At 35.9% G+C, this 13,364-nt stretch overlaps 2 protein-coding genes across 2 annotated transcripts; one reads left to right on the plus strand and one right to left on the minus strand.

The window, feature by feature from the left end:
* Window positions 1–50: 50 nt before the first annotated feature.
* On the minus strand, window positions 51–4,412 carry LOC125854422 (uncharacterized). Its single transcript, XM_049533966.1, has 5 exons — window positions 4,294–4,412; window positions 1,339–1,411; window positions 1,179–1,227; window positions 723–846; window positions 51–343 (listed from the first exon to the last, which is right to left on the minus strand). The coding sequence occupies exons 1-5, from the start codon at window positions 4,294–4,296 to the stop codon at window positions 239–241; spliced, it is 354 nt and encodes a 117-aa protein (XP_049389923.1). The 5' UTR covers window positions 4,297–4,412; the 3' UTR covers window positions 51–238.
* Window positions 4,413–5,266: 854 nt separating this feature from the next.
* On the plus strand, window positions 5,267–12,860 carry LOC125854421 (SWR1 complex subunit 2). The gene is made up of 11 exons (XM_049533965.1): window positions 5,267–5,466; window positions 5,609–5,678; window positions 7,329–7,400; window positions 7,567–7,610; window positions 7,697–7,955; window positions 8,221–8,296; window positions 8,393–8,512; window positions 9,259–9,327; window positions 9,478–9,520; window positions 11,470–11,535; window positions 12,472–12,860. Exons 1-11 carry the CDS (start codon window positions 5,399–5,401, stop codon window positions 12,668–12,670), a joined length of 1,086 nt encoding a protein of 361 aa, XP_049389922.1. The 5' UTR covers window positions 5,267–5,398; the 3' UTR covers window positions 12,671–12,860.
* The last annotated feature ends 504 nt before the right edge of the window (window positions 12,861–13,364 follow it).

The following is a 13,364-nucleotide window of genomic DNA, read 5'->3' on the forward strand; positions in this document are numbered from 1 at the left end:
AAAATTATGTATAATCCCAAGATAAATTGTGGGGTGAAAAAGTAACTTGTACGCGAATCAACTCCACGACATCGAAGCCATGTACAATATATTACTCAAGAATTAGAAGATGGTATCCGAGAAATAGTTGTAGACACGTGATTTTTGACCTATCGTCATTACATATCAAACTTCCTTTTAAAAAAATGAGATTACAACAGCTTCAGTATTCAAAAGAATTGAAGTCTTTAAGGCATTTTTAACACTTTACTACATCTGTATTGAGTTCTTCATCATGAGTATTTCCTACATCAAGCTCCTTATTAGCTGATGCTTCTACTTGTGTGTGTTTCAATTCCTCCAACTGCAACAACAATAAAATTATACAACGTTAACACAACGATTACTATGTCTAAGTTCAAACATATCAGAGTCGGCTACATGAATCCTCACTTCTCCGTTTAAGCTCAACTCATTGTCATCATTGTACCAAACAAGACTAAAATCTATTCTCAGCTAGTAGATATGACTAATATGGATCTTTCTAGTTCATTGTGCCTCGTCTTTGGCTAAGTCTGCATTAATTTCAAGAAATTGTATATCTTTCGAGACAAGTTCCTTTTATGTGATTTCAGGTCTACCTCATCCTCATCCTATGGACTGGTGCATTTGTAGATCGACGCAACAAAAACAATCATCTGAACTTCTAGAGAGCTTAGATATTACAGTGAACCAAGTCATACCTCTCTGCATCTTTCTTGGTTTTCTTTTATAAGTTCATTATACTTGATTTGCAGATCTGATAACTCGGCTTGTAGCTTTTCATATTCAGACAGTGATGGACCACCTAATTTTTGCTGGACAAATCTGAGAGATCAGAAACCAAACGATCGTTTAATATAAGTTCTCTAACAAAGAAAGACCATAAAGCAATAATCAGCACAACCGTGAGATGATAAGAAGACACTCGAGTAAAAGCTTTGTGCCTATTAATATGCATGTCTATTTTTAAGATGACACCATGATATGATCAGTTTTCCAGCCAACCTGAACATTATAGTTACAAGATATGTTATTAATCATCTACAACATTTTGCTTTGAAGGACAATTTTCACACAGACACAGTCCAAATCGGAAACAACATGCACCTTGTATCATGGGATGTGACAGAGTTTGGTACTTTTTTAAGAATACTTACTCAAGAGCTGAAGAAGGTTTGTCATTCTGCTCGTATAGTGCAACAAGGACTACAATGACAGGAAAAACATATAAAATGAGGTCAAACTCTTTCCAATGAAAACAAAACGAAGATAAAAAGGTGAGCATTCACACTAACTTAGGAAGTAATTAGAGACCACCTTTGGTTAGAGCATCAAGAACTCCACTGGCCTCCAGATACTTCCTGAAACCTTCTTTCTTTGCTTCCTTTTCCTGTCCAAAGCACCAGATAAGTTAATTCAACACAGGAAAGGGAGGCGTCTATAAGATAACGGCACATAGCAGATAAGGTAACAAATAGCACGGAATTTCAAGGTTAAATACTAGACAGGCTTTGTTACTTAAGCTCTTTGAATCACCATTATTCTAAATTGTCCATATCCTCTATGTAGATTTCTTCACATATATGTGCACTTGGGGAGGTTGTGGGAGGGAGTGTCAAATTTGCAAAAATGGATAGAATAAGTCGCTCTCCCGTTCTCCGTTGTTACACCAAGAGTTTAGTCTCATTATGTGAATATGATAGCAAAAAAGCTCAAGTTCAAAGGGCACCTGTACCACATATCTCATGCACCAACAATTTTTGTGAGCCAGATGTTACCTATCAAGTCATCAGTCCGCATTTTTCTCAAATTGATATCATCAATCTATATCACCCAGAATGTCAAGTTAGTATTCATCTTCCCTAAACAACACCATGTCATTGTTAGTCAGCACTATGGTATAGTCACATCATCACCTCGTCAGCACCAAGTTAGTGCAACGTGATTAGGTGCAACTGGAAACATGCACGTCTTAGTCAACAGTCTAATCAAACCACGGGACATGCATGTCCTCAATTTCATTGACGTTAATATCAAATTTTGGAGTATGAGTTTTAGAGGAAGGAAGTTGAGCTCAAATCTTTGCATATTGACACTGGATGTTCAACATGGGTGGTTAGCCAATGGATAGTACTACCACTCTCAAATATTTTGATCTATATGGACATAAGTACATTAACCACATAATAGTCAGACTAGCTCCTATTAACATGGTTAAAACAAACTCTTTGAACTCTAGACGCAACATGGTAATCATTCTATCACTATGTTAATATAGAGGTGGTTTCAAAAATAAATATTTTATTGATATATGATACTCAAATTGATAAAATGATTTGAACCACTTATTGTAAAAACGAGGATTTTACCCCCTTTATCCAATACTGAATCAATGACTTATTCTAAGTAACCAGAGCTTTCTGGATTTGAAAAAAAAAACTTTGCTGACAATTACATACGGAGTATTTTATATTTTGTCAGAAGAATCCTCCAAATATTTTGGCTCTTACATTAGTTTTGATATCTTTTTGGAATATGAACAAGGAAGAGAATATAGGCTAATTAAATTCATTAAAAAAGATATGAGAATTTTACCTTAAGCAATTGAGCGTGAGAGCCAAATAAATGAAAGATTCATGTCTGGTTCGGGAACTTGAAAATGGAAAAATTATTTATCCACTCGCAAGAGAAGGATGAAATTTGGAAGGAAGAGCAGTTACTGCTTTTAACCAAGTCAAAACGATTGTTACAACTTAAAACTCAATCAACTAACCACCTTTCAATGGAGTGTGGAGCAAATGACAGTCGGTTTTCGTGAACTTAAAAGGTTATCCGGCATGGCAAGATGAGTAAAGGAGATTGCTTAGTGAACAATAACTACTACACAGATTTTTCTTATACATAGAGTGGACACCCTCCTTCCAACAGAATACATCTACACATTTTGTCATATCTTTTTTGTTCATCTATGGATTGAGTAACAGATATGTTTGTGTACCAGACTAATCAATCCAATCGTAGACCTTAAGTTGGGTATGCAGAACTGCAGCTAAACATGCAGCGAACTTCACTGAATAAGCCCAATCCCAGAATAGCAGCTATCTACAGTGTTGAAACACTAATCAAACCTAAGAGAAAGACCATACAGGCATCTACCCTTTTTCCAGCTGATGCTGCTGGAACGATATACTTTTTGATAAATGCAGCTGGATTACATACAAATATATAGCTAAAAAGTTTACACAGTTATACTACTTCATGTCCCAATGTCACAAGAGTAGCAGGTGTAGTTTTGCACTCACTCCTTTCAAACCTTGAATTTGTCTCTGAGTTATTAGATAGACAACAATTATGTAATTTCATCAACGGATCGGTCTCTCCATCTTTATCAGAATATCCTTGAATATGTCCCATTTGCGGTAACATTTCTATATGTTCCCTAAAACCCATGACACTCACTTAAAAATATTTTTTTCCTCTTTTAGTCTTGAGTACAAATATGCACATTGACCATCCTCAAGAACACAAATTTAAGTAGGCGCCGAGTACCATTACACACACTATGATGATGGGCAATAACCTGCTATAAATACATAGACTTATCAAAACTGAATCTTTTTTAAACTTCCCAATCAGGCAAAGAACTCCATTGTAGCTGACTATTACAGTGAAAAAGAAGCATTCTTTTCTGAACTAAGAACCAGAAATGGGAGGTTATGCTAAGTTGTTAACAACAATGTCAAGCAGTACAAAGAAACCAAAGCTTACTCATCTCTTCTTTTATTCTTGAGTACAAATATTCACATTGACAATGAACAAGAACACAAATTAAAGTAAGCAGTTTCCAAGTACCATTACACACACTTGGTATAAATACATATACAATAACAACAACACACCCTATGTAATCCCACGAGCGGAATCTGGTGAGGATGGGATATACACAGCCTTACCCCTGCCTTATGAAGGTAGAGAGTTGTTTTCGATAAACACTCAGACTCAAATAAAACATAAGTATGTAAAACAAACACAAAACTGTAGCAACAACAAAATAATAGGATACTTGAAGCAAAGTATTGGTATAAATACATAAGACTTATAAAAATTGAATCTTTTTTACTTCCCAATTAGAGGAAGAGCTCCACTGCATTATAACTGACATTTTACCGTGAAAAAGAAGCAATTTTTTTTATGAATCAAGAACCAAAAATGGAAGATAATTTCCAAGTTTTTAACAACAATGTCAAAGATTACAAAGAAAATGAAGCTTACCATTCCTTTAATTCTTCTTTTTCAATGGGATTTCAACTTCCAAGCTACTTCAATGGTGAATTTCGTTTACCCCTTTTAGGTAACAGAGTTAGATCCGGGTTTTTTTTTCTCTCTTTTTTAATTTAAACTTTTGAGAGTTTTTCCATGGCATATTAATGACGGGATGTACCTAATCTTACTCCTACCTCGAAATATTACCATCCTAATATTCATAAATATATCCTTCACTTCCCAAACATATATTTTTACATTAATATTAAGTACTAATTATAATTCTTAAATATCCTTTTTGTCTAATAATAGTTATCCACTATTAATTTGACATATTCTTAAAAAATAATAAATAATAGGGGTAATATTGCTATACTATCTTTTGACTTTATTAAATTTAACGCTTTGATAAATACATATTTAATAGCAAGGGTAAAATAGATACAAAAAGTAATTTATCTCTTAATTTTTTAAATTGAATAAATATTGTTGAACAACTATTTTTAATATAATGAAGACTCAACTATTATTTGATGGAAGGAGTATATATTTATTTCACATATAAAAGGTTTAAATTCAAGTGAAGGGAAAAATACTTTTTGTTTTTTTTACTTATCTAAACTTTAGTGGATAAATTTATCTCATACATTACTGAAAAATAATAGGTACCTTATAAAATTAAGAAAAGTATTGAAAACATTTTGTTTTCAAACTATTAACAACGTTGGAAACATCCCTTTACGTGACTAACTAAACATAGACACACCTCCAATCTCACTCATGTTGTAAGATCGAAAATATATTTAAGTTCAATTAATCAAATAAAGAGATATTTGAGTGTTTTCAATGCTTTTCTCGGATCTCTTTTGAAAAAACTTGGATACATATAAGAAACAAAATTCACAATTAAGTTCTCTTACTTTTATTAATTTTCCATTCTGGTCTAATGTATAAATAAAGGGAAGAGACAGAATTTTTATTTATTTTTTCTTTACTATTAGTAGTTTAGTACTTGTGATTGTTTAACGAACACCAACTGTTCGACAAATTGTCTCTGTAAAAGATTGTAACTTTATATAACCAAAATCAAGATTTTGAAATCTGATCAGCAGATATGGAGACCAGTAAAGAGGGAAATGCCGCTTTTCTCGATCGTACTTCTCGTGCTACTAGAGGCAAACGGTAAATCAAGAAACCCAATTTTAATCAGTTCTTAATTTTTTGTTTTATTTTTGGTTTGGGGATTGTTTGTTGTGTGTATAATTTTGTGGGTTGAGCTTAATTTAACTTTATTTCTTGTAAAAATGGGATTTTTATATGACAGGATGACTAAATTGTTGGATGATGAGGTAGAAGAGGATGAACTTTTCTGGAATCAGGAAGCTCTTAAAGATGTATGTTGTTTTTTCAATAACATGTTACTACATTATTGTGTTTATTGTAATTGTAGTTAGTAGGTAGCAACTTAAGCTTAATGTTTGTATAGAATTGGGATCTGACGAGAGTAGAGTATATGCAGACCTTACTACTACATACCTCAGAGGTAGAGAGGTTGTTTCTGATAGAACCTCGGCTCAAGAAGGAACAAATTTATAGAGAAAAGAACATCTTTTTGAAACTTTATGGAAAAAAAGATCATTTTTTTCTATCCTGGATGGTTTTTTCGTGAGGGGTTGGGGGCAGAGGTGGAGCAGGGGTTTGAAACTTATGGGTTTGGGATTCTTGTCTTTTTAAGCTTTGGGTTCTAAAATTAATAATTTGTACTTATTCGATGAGTTTTTAATACAAATACAGGGTTTGGACCAAAGTTGGGGGGGTGTTGTCAGGAGAAAAATATGCATTGACCATGTTAAGTTTATATCAGTTGATGGATGGTAAGGGGAAATGATAGGTCAACTATGTCTAATTTAGGTTTAAGAAGTTCAAATAAAGTTGGGAAGAATTGCCCCAAACCATGTATGCCTGAGCCTTTCAAGTTGCAGAACATTTCATCAATTACTGCACCCTTCATCTGTCTCTTTGTGCCTAGGTATCCACTGTAAGTTTCAGAATAGAATGGAGAATATTCATAAAGTTGATCATTAGGAGCCTTACAACGAGTTTGGATAGGCATGTTCAGTGGAAACAAGAAGGGATTCGTTAGCTTGTTATTTAGTAGGAAACAGTGAAATGGATTCTGGGTTGGAAAGTTTGTGAACTAAGAAACCGGAAGCTTTAGTATCCGATGCGTGTTTAATGTGGATTATTGAGGCAGATTGAAGTGCAACTGCTACTGGCTTTTTAGAGATTCACGTTTCTTTGCTTTCTCTGGCAAGTCCAAAAATAGCATAAGAGCTCAAAGAAAATGATATTTCTTTTTTGATAAAGGAACACCAAGAAAATGATGAAAACTGATGTTTCTCAAATATGGACGTAATTGTGCTTCTACGGAGAATATAACAAAGGAAAGTTTGTACTGTGAGGTCTTAGGTTCAAATCCTATCAGAGACAAAAAACATTAGGTGATTTCTTGAGACAAAAACATTAGGTGATTTCTTGAGACAAAAACATTAGGTGATTTCTTACCATCTATCTATCCTAGCTTTGGTGGACAGAGTTACCTGATACTTACCTGATACCTGCTTGTGGTGGGAGGTGACTGGTATCTGATAGAACTAGTCGAGGTGTGCGTAAGCTAGCCCACACACCATGGTTATCAAAAAAGAAAAGTTTCTCTGGAATAACTGCTGCCTCTTTACTTTACTTGTCTAAAATAATGATGATAATTATAACAACACAGCCTCTATTATTCCCAGCAGCACTAGTTTGAGTGAAAATGACTGCTGCCTCCATTATTCCTAGCAGTAGTAGTTGGAGTGCAATCTTTTACTCAAACCATAGGCCTTGACATCTCGTATCCATGGTTGTAACCGGGCCTGAATGTTTTGATATTTTAATTGGTTTGGTGATCCAGAGCCACCAACCTTCCGTAAAATATTTGGTTTGTGCTTGTTTGGCAAATTTGCTAATTGAATTTAATGAGCTTTTGCTTGGATGCAAATCAGGAAGAGAATGACATTGAATATGAAGAGGAAGGGGAAGCTGTGGATGTTTTTGACAGTGACTTTGATGAAGATGTAAGTTCTAAGTGTTCCATTTCTCATCACTGAACCTTTCATTTCTCAAATTTTAGTGATGGATTGGTTACTTGTACTGGAAGTTCTAGCTTGGAAGGGTATGTTATTCGATAATTCTGTTCTCGTATGACCTATGTTAAAAATGACTTCCCTAATATTGTTTCAGGAACCCGAACCTGATGAAGAAGGAGAAAATGAACCAGATGACAGGTTTGACACATTCAAGTTGATGGGAAGTGTCCTTTTAGCTCCATATGGATAGTCCTTAGATTATACTCTTCTCTTTTCTATGGCAGGACACGGACCAAAAAGCGATTGGTCTATCCAGGAAGACCACCTGCAAAGAAGAAAAAGAAAATGAAAACCCTTACCAAGACAGAAAAGGCACACCAAGAAAATGAAGAAGCTCCAGATCCGTCCACCCCTTCTGAACATCATGATGCTCATGATGATACTGAAGCAGAAAGAACAATTAGGAAATCAACAAGAACGGCTGTCGTTGTAAAACAAGCTGAAAGGGAAGCCATTCGTGCAGCCTTGCAGGCAACAACAAAGGTTTGGTGTTTGCACTATAATGCTATTTTTCACGATAGTACAACTAACAAACTATAATTTCTTACATGGCAGACTTCTTTATTTTCTGGATTTAGGACACAACCCTTTTATTCTTGTTTATTTATTTAGTTTGTAATCCTGTGCGTGTGCTGGTTTTTCTTGATTTCAGAAAACATTACTTGGACACTGAAATTAGAATTTGTTTTTATTTTCTACCACAATTCTGTTGCATCACTATCTTCTGATTATGCTTCTGATTCTTCAGCCTATAAAAAGAAAAAAGGAAGGGGAGGAAAAGAAGATGACTCAAGAAGAGATGCTTCTTGAAGCAGCTCAAACAGGTTTGGGTTCATTTCTTTACTCTATAAAATTGCTTTCAGTTCCTATCTGTGCACTTTTCACTATGATATGTAACCTGTCTTTGACAAAATTGGCAGAGGTCATGAATCTGAGGAATTTGGAGCGGGTTCTAGCAAGGGAAGAAGAAGTCAAGAAAAAGGCCATCGTGCATAAAGCAGTTTACAATGGTCCTCAGATACGATACATATCCAAAAACGGCAAGTTCCTTACTATAATTTGGGACCCCTAAAGCTTGTACCCTCTTCTCTATATCATAAAACATTGAGTTAATGGTCAAATACACACATAAACAATCACTTTTTCATGAGTTTCATACCTCAACTATCCATTGTTTGCTTTACCTACCTAAACTTATCACTCCTTTTGTATCTAAACACACCTCGATATTGAGTTGGCCAAATGCTTGTTCCCAATCGACAACAGGCGCATGTAGGCCAACTGAGCATCGAAGTGTGTTTTAATACAAAGGAAGTGATAGTTTGGCTAGGTAAATTGAACAATAGATAGTTGAGGTATGAAACATGCGAATAGGTGATAGTTTAGGTGTACCCTTCGGGGTGGCCCAGTGGTTTGGGCTTGGGACTTCCATGTTGGAGGTCTCAAGTTCGAAACCCCTTGCCAGCGAAAGCAAGGGGTTTGCCTTCTGGGTTGAGCTCGTCGCACCAGGCTTGCCTAGTGCGGGTTACCTCTCCTATGTGGTTTGCGAGCTATTGCATAGGAGTGGGGGTTTTACCCTATGCACACCCAAAGGGTAGCGGCTGCGTGTTTCCCTTGTCATCAAAAAAAAAAAAAGGTGATAATTTAGGTGACCATTAACTCTAAAACATTCATATGCTACAGTTGCTATCACTTGAAATGCTTTTTTGTTTGATATTCTTGTGAAAATTCAGTTGTTTTCCATCATTCCAAACCATGCATGTTAGTGGTATCTTGCTCTCTGCAGGTTCTTCCTACCTAGAATTTGTCAATGGAGCATCTTTCGGTTCACAGATCTCAACAACATCCACTCCATGTAATTACAAGTCTTGATATATCCCGTTCCTCTCAGTTACATTTCCCTAACAATCAGTTTCATAGGCATGGCTGATTCCACATTGTTAAAGTATTTTCAGATGTTTATTGACTGGCCACTTATGATTATTGACTGGTTTCATCTTTACAGACCCCCAGAAGGCAGTGTGTGCGGTTACTGGGTTGCCCGCACGGTAACATGCTCTTTCCACATTCTCGTACTGTTTTTTGTTTTTAGTGAATGCTAGCAATCATGCTCTCTAAAACTTGTAGTTCTAGCCTATTTTCTTATAAGATTCATCCCGTAGAAGGCACCAAGCTGGTGCACAATATTTACAAAATACAAAAGCTCAAACTCCGTTTTAATAAGAATCTGTCAATTCTCGAGGTATTCCGGAACCGTTGAACCAATAAGTCTAACTCCGAGCAGGGCAGTATCCATCAGAGCTAGTCTTTTGAGAGAGAGATCTTATTGCAACTGAATGTTCTGCTCTGGTTAGTGGTTACTCCTCCCTTCTCTTACCTGTCAGTTTAAAATCTCCACCCTAATAACCTCTAGTAGCAGCCAGTTGAAACCACAGGTATCTTCTCTGGCTCCTTCGTTAGAGCTGTAGACCCCCAAGAAGATCCATGTAAATCCATTGTTGGCACTTCACCTTCTTTGGAGAAGTGGAGAACATAAATGGAAATTTGCATTTCCAGATCCTCTTATCCCAGATAAAAGTAATGTCTATTTTTCTTCCTTCAGCCTGTTTAAAAGTGTTTTTGGCCCATCTACTAGTCCATTTTCCTAACTCCAGCGGGTTCCCAAGACACCTTTTTGTCTCTAAATAGACTGTATATCTCAGCTCTCCATTGCAGCATGAACATTTGACAAGTTTGCGCAAGTCTGTTATTGAGCCCTCGTACATACTAACTGATCATATTGAGCTTCATTTATCCTCAGTTCATTGACATTTAGTTCACCATCTCCCAGGTATGTGCTTGCCTGTCATATAATCTCTATGGTTTCTGGGATGTTTTGAATTTTGTCAGAGAACCTTCCATCCAAACATTTCTCCAGGGTGTTAGTGTTTATTCTGCTGTCTTCTTCTCCATGCAGATTCTGGTCCTGTCGATGACTAATTCTTGTATTCAAATCTGTGAGGTTGGCCATTCAGTTGGTCCAGCGAACTCAGCATAACACTTCGATCTTAATGTTTGAGAAGGTGATGGTGGATAGCTGATGCTTTTCTTTATGAACCTCTGGATTTTACATGCGATAGCTGACCATCCTCCCGGTGTCATTTGTGCTCTGCGACCTCAGACACTTCTTTCATAGTGTTGAAATCCCATAACTACGATTTTCCTTCAATTCCTGTCTTGTTTAGAGAGCTTCTCCTCCTTTCAGTCCAGATGAATATTACTGCATCTCTTTCAACTTTGCAACAACGTCCAAGATCTTTCTTAGGATTTTGGCATATTTAGAATAAAATACTATTTCTACAAGTGTGCTCTAGAACAAATCTCTCTATACCAACTAATATCCCGATTTTTAACCAAAAATATTCGAAGTGTACATCTATTCTAGTCTTCAAAGTTACTGTAAGGTCTCCAGAAAAAAAATATGTGATGTAGCCTGTTCTGGCTTGATCCATTTGTTTCCGCTCAATCTGTTACCTGTCTTACGTTAGTACAGACACGGGTCAAGTCACACCTCCATTTTGGCTCTTCCAAACAATACCTTCCTTGTTTCTTCTTACTTTGACTCTCTCTCGTCCTCTCTCACACAGAGAGACACATGCACAATCCAATATTGGAGCTCTATACTGCTTAGTTGCGTGGACTCTCCACTTTTGATGCCGCACCCGTCTCGGATTCTCCAAAAATACACTACTTTTGGCGAATCCGACACGCACCCGTTGGCATTTTTGAAGAGTCCGAGCAACATAGCTATATTGTGTTCCCTTGGACAATATTTCTGTGTTTCTGTAAGCTTCCTTTATTTTATTGCCTAAAAAGAGAGATTACATGTGTACATGACCTGTTATGTGTCCTAGATGTATTGTCATCAAGGTCCTTATCTTTCTTTGTAGAATAGTTTTAATTTGGATGTCTATTGTACTATTGACTAAGTGTTGTTTTCATCATTGATATTTTTTAGGTATCGTGATCCAAAGACTGGGCTTCCTTATGCAACTAAAGAAGCATTTAAGATCATACGCGAACGGTAAGAATTTTTAGTCAACTCAATATTGGATGATGATGAATGAAAAACTGTCGTATTATTTCATGGTTCCTGCCTCTTGGTATGATGTGCTGTGATTGTAGTTAGGAGTTGAGTCATTGCAGGCCATACTTGCTGTATGAAGTAACTTATGACTTGGCTTTTACCATAGAATCGGCTTTTCTAGCAAGATCGTGTACGGGGAGAAATTCTATCGTATTGGTTTTATGAATTCTTTTGCATTCTTTGCTTACATGAACAATATTTTTGGCTTTCTTTGTTCGTGCTATTGGAATTGAAAAAACTAAAGTAAAGAAAAGATAGGAGGTGGAGTTTATGAAGAAAGTAAACGGAGAAAATGGCAAAAGACTATGATGCTTGCTGTCCTCCTCAACTTTCCTCTTCCTATGCCATTGACTTCTACTTTACTTTCAGATAAGATATTTCTGTAGTTTTCATTGAATCGTGATTTCTAAAGAGAACGGACTATCTCTACACGATGACCGGAGAATGAATTATTAGTCAATAAGTCCTACATTGATAAGAGCCCCATAACTTCTCACTTATGGTTTCTGTGTAAAATAAGAATACACCACGTGAACTCGGATTAAGTTATGAAAAAGGTGTGTCTGTGCTGTCTTTCCAAAGGTTCAGTTCTTTTAGAACAAGTAGCTGGATTCATATTTGATCCCACCTTACATAATCAGGGGCGGAGAAAGGATGACAGAAGGGGGTCATCCGAACCCCTTTGTCGGAAAAGAACACTCTATATGTAAGGTCAAATCTGATATTTGTGTGTATATATTGCATATTAAACCCCCTTGACACAAGCAAGAACTATTTCGAACACCCTTGATGAAAATCCTGCCTTTACCACTGTGTACATTACGAAAATCAAGTTCCATGTCATTCATAAAGTTACTATTCCTCATCTTACAGGTTTGCTGAGGAAAGTAGCAGGGCTCGGGAGGAAAAGCATATGGACGAGTTGTCTCAGGCAATTTCTGGGCTAGGATTTACCTCGAAACGAAAGAGGTCAATAATTTCAAATAGTAGAAAAACGTCATATACCCCGCGAGTATTTGCTCGTTGCCGCAAGTTTCCTGCTGATGACTCCATGTCTGAGGATTCAGAGTAGACACTATGTACAATTTGATCCTCTTTATTTCTAGACTAGGTTTGTAGAAATGCAGAAAGTAGCATTTTTTTTACTTGATTAGCTTGTATAATCAGTTTGTCTTAAGAGTTTTAAATGACATTTATATGGTACGAGTTGTAAAAGCGTAAGAGCTATTTATATAGAACCACCTTCAGTCATTCTCACATCTTCCGATCCTCTACTTAGTTGTCTTGATTACATTGAAAAATGAAGGAACACATGGCATGTAACACATCTATCAAGCTAGAGCTTACTCCCTATGTTGCATTTTATGAGTAGGTGTTTGATTGACCACAGAGTATAAAGAAGAAAAAAAAATACTTTTGGAACTTGTGATCTGAAAAATAGAATGAAAAAGAATCTTTATTTTGTAATTCGTTCTTAACAAATAAATTTTCGAACTTTTAGTTTCTCGAAAGGAAGTTGTCTGAAAGGACTTAAAATTTTATTTTTATTGTATATTATAATAGTTTCAAATGAGTTTCAATAGAGTAACAATGATTAGTAAAAGTTTATATAATCAACCTAAATTTATTTGAGATTGAAACATTGTTATTGTTGTAATGTAACACTCCTTACCTATTAATTTACTATGACAGCTTCTCAAAAAATATCTTAATTTGGGGTGAAAAATATCTTATTTTCTGTTTTTTAAAAAAGAGAATAAAATGAG

This window comes from Solanum stenotomum, chromosome 2, assembly GCF_019186545.1.
Source record: "Solanum stenotomum isolate F172 chromosome 2, ASM1918654v1, whole genome shotgun sequence".
Taxonomy (NCBI): domain Eukaryota; kingdom Viridiplantae; phylum Streptophyta; class Magnoliopsida; order Solanales; family Solanaceae; genus Solanum; species Solanum stenotomum.

Excerpts from the sequence above, each read along its gene's own strand:
- LOC125854422 (XM_049533966.1), bottom strand. Across the intron at positions 1,228-1,338 it reads TCTTGATGCTCTAACCAAAG|TCCTTGTTGCACTATACGAG; the intron begins GTGGTCTCTAAT and ends CTGTCATTGTAG. Across the intron at positions 847-1,178 it reads AAACCTTCTTCAGCTCTTGA|ATTTGTCCAGCAAAAATTAG; the intron begins GTAAGTATTCTT and ends CTGATCTCTCAG.
- LOC125854421 (XM_049533965.1), top strand. The coding sequence starts at position 5,399 with ATGGAGACCAGTAAAGAGGGAAATGCCGCTTTTCTCGATCGTACTTCT. Across the intron at positions 7,956-8,220 it reads CCTTGCAGGCAACAACAAAG|CCTATAAAAAGAAAAAAGGA; the intron begins GTTTGGTGTTTG and ends CTGATTCTTCAG. Across the intron at positions 9,328-9,477 it reads CTCAACAACATCCACTCCAT|ACCCCCAGAAGGCAGTGTGT; the intron begins GTAATTACAAGT and ends TCATCTTTACAG.